The sequence below is a fragment of the Engystomops pustulosus genome, chromosome 1 (genome assembly GCF_040894005.1).
Source record: "Engystomops pustulosus chromosome 1, aEngPut4.maternal, whole genome shotgun sequence".
Taxonomy (NCBI): domain Eukaryota; kingdom Metazoa; phylum Chordata; class Amphibia; order Anura; family Leptodactylidae; genus Engystomops; species Engystomops pustulosus.
In genome coordinates this window covers 52,038,628-52,053,547 of record NC_092411.1, presented here as the reverse complement: position 1 = coordinate 52,053,547, position 14,920 = coordinate 52,038,628, and the positions used below count along the sequence as shown (strand labels likewise).

The window sequence follows — 14,920 nt, the reverse complement described above, 5'->3', positions numbered from 1 at the left end:
TACATTATGTTACAATTGGTGATGAGGGGACCCATCGGTATAGGGTGGAATCAGAACACCGCGATCAGTGCTTTCACCCATCGCAGGTGTAAACACTTTAGAAGGGTCAGCTCAGCCACTGGTAACACCCACGATCAGTGGTGGCATGTGCGCAACCATTTTGGCAGCAATCTTGTCACTCAATGTGATGTGGCGTGAATAGGATAACACTGATCACGGCTGTTACTGGTGAGGGGCATAAGGCGGAAGGGGTCCGCTCATCATTAGTTACAATGACACATTGTAATTTTAGGTTTATCTGTTAATGCGAAGCAATTTGCCTGCATGTCTGCAGTTTCATGAAGAAGTAGTTGAATCCCCAGGATAGGGAGAAGATGTCTTTATGGGAGGACACAGAATATGCATGATGCCACAGATGGAAGAACGCTTGGGTATAATTCGCATTGCAGAGACCTGTTTTACAGCTGTTAAAAGAGAGCTCTCTAAGCATGATAATAAAAGCAGAAATTCTCAACATACGTTTTTTTAAATTCTGTTCTTAGCACCTGTAGCATGCTGCCAGCAACTCCTAACACTTGGTGGAGATGGCACACTCATCCTGTAGGTTACTCAGAATCTACTTGAAACATGTCCCCACCTTACAGAAAGTATTCTAAAGTATAATCATACCATACTTATACATAGCTCAATAGGATACATGTGGACTATGCATACTATATGGACCACAGACTATTCATACAGTCTATTATTACATGTTAACACTATAAATCCATAATCATTTAATATGTTAACATCTACAATAGAGGTCTAAATTAGACAACACCATATAATTTCCTCAATGTGAAGGTCATTGTGTAGTCCTATGTGAATACATCCGAACATAAGTAAACTAGCAGTATTTTAATTTTATTTAATAAATTGAATAATATTCTAAAGCACAGAATAAAAATGCAAATGAGATTATTGTTGAAGACTGGTGAAAATTAGAAAACACTTTCAGATACCTGTAAGTAATTTGTGCTTATCATGAACTAATAAGCATTTTAATACTACAGCTGGAATTGATTAGCAGTTTAGAACTCAACTGGTTAAGGATCTTCATACAGTGTCTCGACGTTTAAGAGAATTTGGACTGAAAGCCCAATCTTTAGTGACCAAACTTCCCATCAGCAAAAATAATCAATAAGGCTAGACTCCTCTTTACTGAGGAGCATGTTGTATGGACAGAGAAGTGATCCACAGTTCATTTTAGTGATGAATACAAATGTAATTTATTTAGGTCTATTAGGAAACATTATGTTCATTCATATACTGGAGAAAGACTGAACCCAAAGTGTGTAAAGCTTCAGAAAATGTAGTTCTAATCTTTCTATGTGCTACAGTCATTGCTTTTTTCCAATTACGATCATTTAGTTTTTTTTAAAAATAATGCGTTTATGTTGATATAGTTTGGTAAAACATAGTTCTAGTGGCATAGTGTACCCCTTATAAAATAAAACATGAAATGTTGATCAATGGAAATTACACTATTTCTAAAAAATGAGTGACTAATTTTGATCTCTAGTGTATATAGAGCAATAGTTGGAATAGCGCTAGAAGACTAAAGCAATGTAAATCTCTAAGGAAGATGTTGTCATATTTAACCATAGACACCACTGCCATTAACACTCAGTGGCAGAAGTCTTCCCATTGATGAAAACAAAGTGTTCTCAAGGATTTTATTAAATCAAATTTTAATTTAATGTGACTTTTATTACTTGCAGCAACAATTTGTTTTATTATTATGTTGCAGGTATCAGCTCATTTCTATAGTCACTGAAGTAACAATGCATCTGGTCATACAGATTTATACAAGACAGGTCATTGATCTCCAAAAACAATAACTAAGATATAAAAAAAAAACCTTCAGAATGGCAGATATTTTTTATACCTTTAAACCAAAAAGCGAGTATAAATAAATCTGTACAGTGGGTACAGAAAGTATTCAGACCCTTTTAAATTTTTCACTCTTTATTTCATTGCAGTCAATTGGCAAGATCAAAAAAGTTCATACCCCCTCACCACGGGGTAAGAAAGCATCCAGGAGGTTTCCATAAATCTGATGGGAGTTCCATCTCAGACTCAGAACAGGAAGATGCGGGAAGACCCTTGTTCCCTGTGGAGGATGCGGGCCACCTATCAAAATTGGTTAGATCCACAATGGAAATCAATGTGCATAAGGAACACAGTTTGGTGCAAGACGTTCCAGGGCCTGAGCGAGTGTCCTAAAAACTCCCTCAGGACCAAGAACTAAGCCCACTTCATCCAAAAGGGAGCTATCACTTTAAAACTTGTGGATTTTACCGGACATCCCATATCTCTTAGAGCAGGGCCCAGTCTGTCATTCAAAGAACAACAGACTGCACCGGTTTTCTTTTCCTTTTGTCAAGACCCTAATTTAGATCTAATTCATTTTAACATTGCTAAAATTCTAGATTTTTTGCAGGGAGGACTAGACAAAGGACTGAAGCCTGCAACACTGATGGTCCTCGTTTCAGCTTTAGGTGCCCTCTTTGATATTCCCTTAGCTGCTCATCCATGGATAATTAGATTTTTTAAAGCAGTTTTTTCTCTAACACTGGTTAGGTAGCTACGGTTCCTCCTTGGAATCTATCGATAATTCTGAAATCTGTCACACAGCATCCCTTTTTTGAACCTATTGAGGAAATCTCTATCAGAACCCTAACACTGAAGGCGATTTTGTTAGTAGCTGTCACATTGGCTAGGTACATTGGGGAATGGTCAGCCCGTCTTGTAAACCCCCATACACGAAGGTCCTAGCCTAGAGCATAGTATAATATAGTTTGCATATGCAACCTCCATCAAGCGTGTTGTGAAGAAATACACGGATATCGAACATACCATTATTATTTCAGTCCCTTATGGCATTTTCATGATATCCCCTGATAAATTTGTATGCTAATGAGGCAGTTGGTAGACACAGTGTGTCATCAGCACCCAAATGAATGCTTCAACTACCTCATTATCATATACATTAAAATGGCGGTTTCTTAAATAAAGTAAATAAACTGAAATAACACATGCATGCTGGAAATCAAAGTGCATTTCTCTACAATATGCTACCAGCAGATTATAACACCTAGGGAAGGTTTATGGGGAGTTGGAACATTGTTATAAAGACTATGGAGGCAATAACAATAATAAAATTCACACACATGTAGATTTAGAGTGAAAGTTATATAACAAACATTCATAGATAATAAAAAATTTTCTCAGACGTACATCAGCAAACTGAATGATAAAATGCCTCCGCTGTGAATCTGAAAACACAGAAAGCACATATTCACCAGGTTTCCCATGGCTCTCTCGCACCAAAAAGTCTCCTTGCTGCTTCAACAGCTCTTGTGCTTCAACTCTTGGTATTGCACCATGGTACCAATCTTGTTCTGACAAGGGTTTCTCGCTGGTTGAAATGACATCAAAGAACTGGAAGAAATGTATATATGACAATAATGAAGCATTCTGTATACAGAACTGAAATCAAATTAATTCCACTTGGTCCAAAAAGACATTGGCATCTGAGGTCTTTCCGCTCTTCAGAAACACTTGCAGACTAAGGCTGCATTCACACGGGCGTTGGGGGGACGTACACACGTCGGATATAGGCCCCCACCCCGGCAATGGGTGCGCGCTGCCGTATGGTGCGGTATGGTGCAGCACACACCGTACCGTTCCGTAGCCATGAAAAGATAGGACATGTCCCATCTTTCCTCAGAATACGGCGCAGTGCCCCATGTTACTCTATGGAGAGGGGCAGAGGTGAGCAGCGCTACAGTGTGGCGGGCACAAGTCAGTGTGAATGTAGCCTATGTTAAAACTTCTGCAGATTATCGGATTTGTGAGGTATTACAAAGTATGGGTTAATTTACCAGGTATTATGTATTTAGGGAATTGGACAGAAGTTGAAAGAGACATAGGAAAAAGTTAGCTTTGTACATTCCTCCATGTATGACCGAGTATTGAAAGTTGTAATGCTTTCGGTGCAACAAGAGCTCAGTGAGTGTCCTCTTTATGTGCAATGAAGGCTACCACTCGGCCATGAAACACCCAGTTCTAGGGGGAAACCAAACAGTTGAGGACTGCTCAAAAGGGGGACTGCACTGGGGGCATTATAGCAAGGGCTGAAGAGGAGTATGCATTATAAAGGAGCAGCTGCAGGAAAGGGTGCATTAAGCAAAGTGGGCACCAATACGGGAGGGCATTATATTGCAAATGGAAAGTAAATAGGGTTATTATACTTTGTGGCCACACAAGGGGATGATGTTAGGAATGGGCTAATGGTGGAGTTGTCTGGTCCTTACTATGAAAAATGTTGGGAACCACAGCACTAATGGATGGCTACTGCAGAATCCTGAATGGACACTAGAGTGGTCAGCGCAGAGAGACACAGAAGCGATACAAAAAGCTTGAGTACATGCACATATAAGGAACAACCACCTGGCACTTACACAAGGATTTCTCAGATCAGGCACATTAAGGCTGATATGTTAAACGCTGCTCTTTCCATTGCATCTCTGCCAGCAGCTTTAAAGGGTCATAGAGGTGGTTCAATGACTAGTAGAAAAATAATGATAATTCTTTCTCAACTTAAAGCCACAGACCCACATAGTTATAAGAGCTGCCTGTATGGCGATAACCTCTCTACATTACTTAGGAAGATAGTAACAGTTTATATCATGCCATAAGTTTTCGTATCAGTTCTCGTCTCACTGCTTTACTGTTAATTGCTGACTTCACACTGTGCACCTCTCATTCAGTTCTGCTGAAAACAGCCCACGGGTTCCATTTCAACTACAAAAAAAAGAAATTCTTTGCCTTTTGAACATAAAAAAATACTGCGTAGAGGTGGAGGAAAAGTAAATAAACTAAATAAAAGCACATAAGCCATGCTCGGAGCCATTGCTATTTCATCCAGTTCTATCATATGCAGGCATGCAGATCTTTTAAAGCTTAAGTTTTAGGTTTATTTGCATAATATACACTTAAATGCTTACAGAAATGGGAGGAAAGCACATAAAGTAGTTAGCAGCTAGGAGCCAAATACATCGAACCATGTGCAAGGTAGAATAGCTTAGGTTTACAACAGAGACTAACATGATTCAAAGGATTCAAATTCGCATCAATTTTAAGAACTAAAAATAAAGAATATAGTTGTTGGCGGCTGATTAAAATAATCCTGAGATGAGGTAATCCAGACACAATTGGGACAATACTGGAATTTGCTGCAGTGCAGTTCAATGTAATGACCCATCGTGTCTGCAATAACTTATTGACCGAAAAGTAGAGTCAAAAATTCCATTATACCTGCATTATTTGCTGTGGTTAGCAGACTACCAATATTGTAAATACTTCTGGCAAATATTTCTGATGCTGGTTGTTAAGTTGGGACATCCCCATGCAAATTAGATAGCCGATCAAGTTCATCAAATGGGTGGGTGTGAAAGATTATTTTTTATGAAAAATTCAAGGGCAGTGAACTAACAGAAAATACAACTAAGATCAAGCATTGTAAACCAAGCACACTGACATGCTGGCGGGCGCCCTCTGACAGTATCTTCTTTAAGATTCCTATGCCCTTGTTTTTAAGGCAAAAAGGCTTTAAAAGTTATGCAAATAACACCTATGGAGCCAAAAGCCCTCCTGGCTAGTTTGCATAATCTTAAAAGGCCTTTTTTTGTAAAAACCAGGGCACAAGAAGCTAAAATAAGAGCAGATCCCTCCAGAGGGAGCATACACCAGTATGTCAGTGTGCTTGGTTTACAATCCTTTATCCTGGTGGTAAAGAACTTAATTATTAAGTTCTGTTTTCGATTCCTTTTATTTTATGAAACTGTTTATCTTTAAATTGTATGTAAAATGAATGCTTGTTTTGTGGTAACCTTTTGTATGATAACCCCCAATTTAACAAGAGCCCTGTTGAGTTCTAATGACTCCATTACCTGAAGAGATGTTCCCTACATTGACTGTTTAACTAGAGAGTATAATATTCTATTTAGGCATTGTCTAATGCAATGTATCTCGTCAGCCTTGTACATGATGAATGGTGGCGGCTAAAATAGCTTAGGTTTTAGAAGGTAGAGAGAATGGCCCTGTGTAACCTGGCAAGCTACCATCCTGTACCTAGGTCAGTGATCCTGACAAGGCCCCTATATAGAAACCTTCCAGTACATAATTAACACTCAAATGAGCCATAACTTCAGCCTGATGTACTAGGGCAGTGATGGCGAACCTTTTAGAAATCGAGTGCCCAAACTGCAAGCCTACAGCCACTTATCTATCGCAAAGTGCCAGCATGGTAATTTAGACCAATAATACCCCCAATAACACTATTTAAAGGCCAAATAATACTGCCACATGATAAGCATCACTATTACAACAACATAAATGGAATCATGCTTAATATTACCACCATACAGTAATTGCTTTCAATGCCAGTGATGAACATTGGTGCCATATAGTCATAATTATCACCGCCATACAGTGAAGATATGGCATCATGTAAAAGGACACCAATGCTACTGCTACACCAGTTTTCGCATCCCCTTTCTTGCTTCCTCTTAGGATTAGCCCTCTTCTTTAGTCCATGTTCACACACTGTGATTGACCACTTTCATTCTGTTTAGAAAGAGCATTAAAAGTGAATGGGGGGCGAGCCATGGCCTGATCATATGTGCATTTCTATGCAAGTGCATTAGATTGTCAACTAGCACCCAGTGTCTTCCATTCAACAAGATTGCATGCGTTTCCATAGAAACACATATATAAAATTGAGCCATGGTTAGCCCCCATGCACTTTAATTCTGTTTCTAAACTTAATCAGAGCGGTACATCTGACTGCACCATCGCATCCATGAACTCGCACCACATGTTTTCCATTGTTTACAAGCCAAACATTTGGGGATCTATCTCAATCACAAGAATTTAGGCTTAAGGCCCCTTTCACACTTGTGAGTGTGATGCGCTGAACTCGCAGCATGTGCTGCCTGGATCAGCCGGCCTGAACGCCGCAAACTGGAAGTGAATTCAGCATGTCCGTTCAGTTCTGGTTTGCAGCATTCGGCCCGGCCAATCCAGCGCATGCAAGTTCAGCGCATCACACTTGCAAGTGTGAAAGGGGCCATAATCAGAATTTAGAAGATGAAAGCAGCGCTGTGGGGGAGGGAAACAGGGGCAGGGACTGAATGTGCCAGGAAAAGTGACTAAATGAGGTCCAAGTCGCATCTGGTAAAATAAATACAAACTATCAGGCACTGAGTGGGATGGGGAAAACTATTTAGCAAGATCTCCTCACTGGGGCAAAGTGGGTGTTGGGCACAAAACACTGAAGTCAATTATTAACACTTTAGCTGCTGCCTGCTTACACAGACAGCAGACAATGGAGAACCCGGCTTCCCCTGCCTGTAGTGAGGGACCTAATTCCCTTATCTTCATTATCAGTCATCTTGCTGCTGTGAACTCCTGGCTGCCAGCTTCTGTCTTCCCGGGCTCAGGTTCAGTGAGGAGGAGGAGGGGGAGGGAGCAAAGAGAGAGGCAGTGACCTGCTGCTGCTGCTTCACAAGTCATAGCACAACAGGTCAGCTGCAGCGTGCACTGGGAAGCAGACAGTCCGTCCGAGGGCTGATGTGTGTGTAGCAGAGCAGAGAGTGTGTTACTCTGCTCTGCTACTCCATGCTCAGAGAATCAGTGGAGCTCCGGCACGCAGCAGCAGCTTGTTGTGTGGCAGAGAGGGCTCTGTGTGCCCTGTCTGGCACGCGTGCCATAGGTTGGCCACCACTGTACTAGGGTAATGCACTATGGACCTTAGTGGAAGGAGCCAGTACTATAAAGTTGAATAATCCGGTGTGCACATCAGAACATATGCATTTTAACAACATCTAATGCTCTCCTGTACTGTACTAATGGATGGCACGTGGAGAAGTTTATCTTTTTTTAAAAAAAAATAATAATAACTAGTTATAATTGGATTTTAAACTTGCAGTTCACTTTTACTTAATGACTACCATTGTCATTGAAAAAATATAAAGTAAATAAAGATTTACACTGACACCCTTACACTTACTGAAAGGACAGTACATGCAGTCCCCAAGTTACGTACAACATAGGTTTTGTATGCAAGTCGGAAATGTTTATTTTATAATTGTAACCCCAGACAAATGTTTTTTGGTCTCTGTGACAATTGGATTTTAAAAATGTTGGATTGTCATCAGAACCAGAATTAAAAATAAAGCTTAATTACAGACGCCTTGAATAACTGTTACAGCTGTTTATTGTAGCCCAAGGCTAAAGTACATTAAATTAACCAACTTCAGAGGTCTGTTTGTAACTAGGGGTCTATAAGTCAGGTGTTCTTAAGTAGGGAACTGCATGTATTTCGTACATTATATAGGAGTCTGCCCTTGATGTGATAGACATTATAAGCAAACATGAGCCAATAAGAGGATGCAGGATTCATCAAATATGAGACAAGTAGGTGTGTCTTAGACTACCTCCGACTCCTGAACGGCACTGTATGACTGTTTGAGTCATAGATTTCAGTCTCTGCCCAAACAAAGAGAAGATCTCCTGGTACTGACTTGTATATAACTTTTGAGCTCTGAACTGGATATTTTGTTTAAATGGATTTATTCTGTCAAACATTTAGCACATACAAAAAGACTATTTATTTGAAGAAAAAAAAACACTTGTGTGAATCTTCAACTTACCGATGAAGATCCGAGCATTGATTTTGGAGATCGTATAATCCCAGCTATTGAATGGCGCAACGTATCAAACTTTGAGACCCGTTCTTTTTTGTCCTGAAGTTAGGAGAAAAAAAATATATACTTACTTACACAAATTATAAGGCATTATAGTTTATTTATTATTAACCAGTTTTTGGAGCGCCATTTACTTTGAGACATATCAGGAGATTTGTCATGGCAACATAAAATCTGAACAGACACCCTCTTTACACACAGCTATATGTTTTATATAATTCCCGTTTTGTTAGTTGGCCGAGGATATTTTGTATTCTGACTGCGGATAACTAATGAAAAAAACCAATGATATGTATATAATAATTATTCTACCTGACTACGTATTTCACCATCATGAATAGTCATTTATTGTCAATGAATGAGGCTGCAGTTGTTAATATAAAAATTAATGGTTTTTAAAGAGGATGAAAATAATCTAATTAGGAGACAAACCAATAAATGTATAACTGTATTAGCATAACACTAATGAAATTGAGAGAGTGCCAAGACACCCTGCATACTAGAAAACCCATTAACTGTAAATTAATTAGTTGCTAATGTTTGTTAACAGGTGTCTTTGCCAGCGCTTGTCAACAAAAATACATTATGACAAATCATATGCTATTAAATGTACAACTATAAAGGAGAAGGCATTGTTCATCATCACTGATAAATGGGAGCAGAGGCGGCGTTGTAGCTGTGCGAGGTGTTAAACAGAGCCCAGCAGTACGTCTTCTCTGTACTTCTGGATCCTTAAGAGATCAAACTTTGTGGAACTTCAAACAGATTTTTGTCAGAATAACTGATATACTATAAATAAGAGTTTTCAATTTAAGAGATTTTATGGAAAACTAGGCTTAAATGGAGTCTACACCACCCTCTCCATCATTAATCTGTAGTCCCCGATTCACAGAGCCCCTCACTAAACATAGTAACATAACGTGGCTTATTTACTAAGTGTCCGCGGATCGCATTTCCGTTGGGTTTTCCAACATTTTCAGGGATCGCTGCTGGGACAGGGATTTAGCAGGCAATTGTTCTGCATGCAAATCGGATTTTGGCACAATCACGACTACTTTCATGCAACACAAATCAGGGGGCTGGCCGTCGGACGATCCGACTGATTCAGACAGAGAGGGATTTAACTTTAAAATTGTGTTGCATACACCGGGAAGAAGAAGGTGAACTCCGGCGGACCTGAGCGACACATTCAGGAAATCAGGCACACGATCTTATTGAATTGCAGACAATCGGCGGAAAATGCTCTTTCGGGAACCTCGAGGGACCGGGTAAGTAAATGTGCCCCAATGTTTCATTGATGTTCAGTTTTTAGGCTAACGGACCTATATAATATATCTAAATTAGAAAGGAACACTGGCTTCAGTCTGCTAGAGTACAACTCCCCCCAAGGACATCATGCTACCCTTCCCTTCCTCAGTACTTCAGGTCGGCTTGAAATCCTGTGGATGTGCATTTATTATATACATTTAATAAGGTGATTAACCCCTTAAGGACCAGGCCCTTTTTCGTTCTTGCGTTTTTATTTTTCACTCCCCACCTTCAAAAATCTATAACTTTTTTATTTTTCCATGTACAGAGCTGTGTGATGTCTTATTTTCTGCGTAACAAATTGCACTTCGTAGTGAAGGTATTAAATATTCCATGCCATGTACTGGGAAGCGGAATAAAAATTCAAAATGCAGTGAAAATTATGAAAAAACACATTTGCGCCATTTCTTGTAGGCTTGGTTTTTACAGCTTTCACTCTGCGTCCCAAATGACATGTCTTCTTCATTCATTGGGTCAATACGATCACGGGGATACCAAATTTGTATAGGTTTTATAATGTTTTCATACATTTACAAAAATTAAAACCTCCTGTACAGAAAAACAATTCTTCATTTTACAGTGTTCTTGCGCTAATAACTTTTTCATACTTTAGTGTACAGAGCTGTGGGTGGTGTCATTTTTTGCGACTTCTGATGACATTTTCAACGCTTTTATTTTTAGGACTGTGCGACCTTTTGATCACTTTTTATAGAATTTTTTCTATTTTTCAAAATGGCAAAAAAATGCAATTTGCGACTTCGGGCGCTATTTTCCGCTACGGGGTAAAACGCAGTGAAAAACGGTTATTATATTTTGATAGATCGGGCATTTTCGGACGCGGCGATACCTAATGTGTTTAGGATTTTTACTGTTTATTCATATTTATATCAGTTCTAGGGAAAGGGGGGTGATTTGAATTTTTATGTTTTTTTAATATAATTTTTTTTTTTAAACTTTTTTTAATTTTTTTTTTTTACTATTTTTCAGACTCCCTAGGGTACTTTAACCCTAGGTTGTCTGATTGATCCTATCATATACTGCCATACTGCAGTATGGCAGTATATGGGGATTTTGCATACCATCTATTACAATGTGCAGATCGCACATTGTAATAGATAGCCGAGATCATGATAGCCTCGGATCTTTATGTGATCCGAGGCTGTCATGACAACGGATCGTCACTCCCCGGTGACGTCACGGGGAGTGACGATCGGAGCCAAGATGGCGACGCCCACGCGCCGCCGGCTCTTTAATGCCGCCGGCAGCTTTGCCGGCGGCAATCAAAGGGTTAACATCGGGTGTTAGCGACGGGCATTTGCTTCATCATGAAGCAAAGGGTTAACGATCGGGTGTTAGCGACGGGCATTTGCTTCATCATGAAGCAAATGCCCGGTGAGTATGAAGAGGGCTCAACCCGTGAGCCCTCTTCATACTCCCCCATGCGCAGCAAGACGTAAGGGTACGTCTTATTGCGCTATGGGGTTAAACAAAAAAAAAAAAAATTGAACAGCAATTGATCATTTAGCAGTTACTTAGGCTGTCACTACAAGGGGCAATCTGTGCAGTATAAAAGGTGGTAGACTTCCTAGTGTACAATGAGCCATCTAACAGACTCAATAATTCAGAATTTTAGAGACATTTTAATTGAGAAACTGTCTAACTATGCCATCAATGGTAAAGTACAATCAGGGGAATATTTATCTATAACATATCCATAATTTACCCATGTCATATGGGATGTACCACACAGTGGTAGAATGCACGTTCACCCAAACCAGCCGTTAAAATACCAAGGTTCTCAGGGATCAGGGATTCTACTGCTACAGGAAATGTACTTCAAATTATGACTTCAACGTTGACTAGATATTATACTTTAGCGGGTTATTTTTGTCTAGAAGCACTACTCTGGTTTTGATTGCTCTTTTTGACTCTTGTTGTTTCCCACTACTAAATGTAGGGAACATTGGCCAGTTAGGGGCCATCATTTAGGGCTGTTCTTAAGTAGGCAGGGAAAATTTGGCAAGATTCAGTATTTTGGCTCACTATCCCTTTCCCCTCTTGTTCCATTCCATCTAAAATACTGTTGTAAGTGCTAGTTGGGGGTAAAAAAAAAAAAAAAAATAAATTGAGAAATGGGAATATGAAGAGACCAGTAATGTGAAGCACCATGTTACACTAAGGGAGTAGTTTAGGGGCATAACTGTGCTTGGAACCACTAAAATGCCATATCTGCCACAGAGAATGGTTTCTTCACATACAGCTAGTGACAGGTTCCTATAGGGCCCTATTAATAAACAGGTAGACCTATTTTAGCTAATTGTTTCCCTTACATCCACATAAATTACCTTTGCCCATTAATTTATCATTTAATAATTAGTATGGCAAAAAATACATTTTATTATGTAGATCCTTACAGAACTGGACCCATAATGGACTATGTTTTATCATGTTCCTGTCAGGATCGAAGGTGGTGGACCCAACAAACTATCGTGAATGATCACGTAAGCCAGCAGGGAACAAAGAAAGAGGCAGGCTATAAATCAGGACAGTAACCAACCAGCAGCAAATAGCGGCGCGCTGGCCCTTAAAATTTCACAAAGCTGCCGTGGGGGCAGGGAAGCGCATGCTGGACCACAGGAGCCGTCGTTGGAGCGTGGTCGGGTGAGTAACCCTGCAGCTGCCGCACTGAGGTGCCTCAAGCCAGGGATACACGGGTGCACCTGCAACCCAAGGCATGAGTTGCAGGAGCACTCGTGACAGTTCCATTTAAAAAAAATACCATCAAGCACAAAAATATTTAAGCAAAAGCAATTAAGGTTTGTAAACTCACATAAACAGAAAAATATATCTTTACTTGTAACATAAAACAAAAAGTTCAGAGCATTCTACCTTTAACTACTGACCAGTAATTCTTCATAAGTACGCTGCACGTCTTATAATGCCGGAGTCTCAAGAAGCATTGAGAACGAACTCAGAATGTGTCTCATAAATTCACAGTAATCTCCTGCTTCAGGGAGCAGGCAGCGACAAGCACGATTTGCACCTGCTATATTAGAGAGGTTAATACGCCAAGGAACCATTCCCATACAAATAGATGGTTTAATTTTCAGTTATATGCTGATCTGCAAACATTCCTCTATGACATCTTTACTCTTGTAAAGGTCTCGCCGGCAGACTTATTTCAATACAATTGGGCATGTCAATTCTAAAAGACCATCTTCCCAATAACAGAGCAACTGCCCTGACATCAATTTGGAGGTCAACTACATTTCACAAGATTACATGCCAATTTAAGAATAAAAAAGGACTTGGAAACCTCATTGTCCATGAGGGAAAGCTACACTTTAATTATAGTGTTTCCTACCTGTATGAAGTAAAGTATTCCATTATAAGATTTGTCAGGGGTTTTATTTTTGTTTCAACAATTAGATTTCAGTATGTCAAAGTACACTTGATTTATTTTCTAATGTTTAAAGTATTTATAGTATTTAAAGGAAACCTATCATTTAGAATGGTCGGTGTAAGCTGTAAGTACCGGGCACCAGCTCAGGGTGAGCTGGTGCCGGTACTTACTATCGTTAGTGTTCTAAACCGCGGTATCGCGGTTTTAACACTTTTTAAACTTTAGAGCAGAAGGGGCTTCGGCGCTGCGCACGACCGTGCGCGCGCAACATCTCCGCTATTTCCTATGTAGGCACGCGCACGATCGTGCGCACGCAGCGCCGAAGCCTCTGCTGCTCTAAAGTTTAAAAAGTGTTAAAACCGCGATACCGCGGTTTATAACACTAACAATAGTGAGTACCAGCACCAGCTCACCCAGAGCTGGTGCCCGGTACTTACAGCTTACACCGACCATTCTAAATAGTAGGTTTCCTTTAAGGGGAACCTGCTGCATGTTATTCTCTTCCCTACTGCTGCCAGTATTTCCAGCTTAATAAGTACTGAATATTAGCAATGAATATTTTCCCACAGTTTTAAACATAGATCGAATGTGTAAACTTTTGTTAAAGGGGCTTTCCCACGAAAGCAAAATCTCAATCCCCTAGTGATGTTTACACAATAAAGATAATTTTCACCCCTTACTTTACAATTTAACTCTGGTTTATTGCTGTTTGAGCTCCTATCACTCCCTGGGCTGGTCAGTGTAATATCCCAAGGTGTGGGTGGGTACTCTCTAAGCAGACACATTATTATTCATCTAGTTCTGTGGGGGTGACAATGTGGTTAGATTATCAAGGTACAGGTGTATATACACCTTCATCTGGTTTCAGACGTTGTACTAACACAACTGACACATAGAAAAAAGACATGAGACGCATGAGAGATGCATGAGTTGCCAATTGCACAGAGGCATGACAGACAAAGGCTTACTGACTTTTACACCATCAGCACTGCTACATTTCTGTTCTCACAGATATGTGCCTGTCTCCCCCTTCCCCCTGATCACTTATCTCCTTGTAGTTTGTAGCTTCTCTCTGCTCACAATGTGCTGGCAGGAAGTGAATCTGTGTGAGCTCCGTGCAGGAGGCATAGCTACAGGTACAGAGCAGAAAGACACAGAAACTCAGATCCACGATGTCAAACAGAGATCCAAGATGACAGCCACCCGACCCAAAGTCAGAAGTTACAGGGTCATGTCTAGGGGCAACTGAAATTGTGTACAACAGGACTGATCGAGACAGATTGGACTTATATCTGTGAAATGCTGCATTTTTGTTAATAACAGTGAATTAAAGTGTTATTTTGTTATCCTGAGCACATAAAAAAACTTGGCTTCATGGGAATACCCATATAAG

The 14,920-nt window shown here is 40.0% G+C and overlaps 1 protein-coding gene across 1 annotated transcript in view; it reads right to left on the bottom strand.

The window, feature by feature from the left end:
• FER (FER tyrosine kinase) overlaps positions 1–14,920 on the bottom strand; it is a 124,616-nt gene that overhangs the window by 61,111 nt on the left and 48,585 nt on the right. Inside the window, exons 12-13 of the mRNA XM_072140454.1 lie at positions 8,763–8,855; positions 3,283–3,486 (exon numbers count right to left, since the gene is read on the bottom strand). Of these exons, the coding sequence (XP_071996555.1) occupies positions 3,283–3,486; positions 8,763–8,855 (297 nt within the window). The remainder of the gene's footprint in view (positions 1–3,282; positions 3,487–8,762; positions 8,856–14,920) is intronic.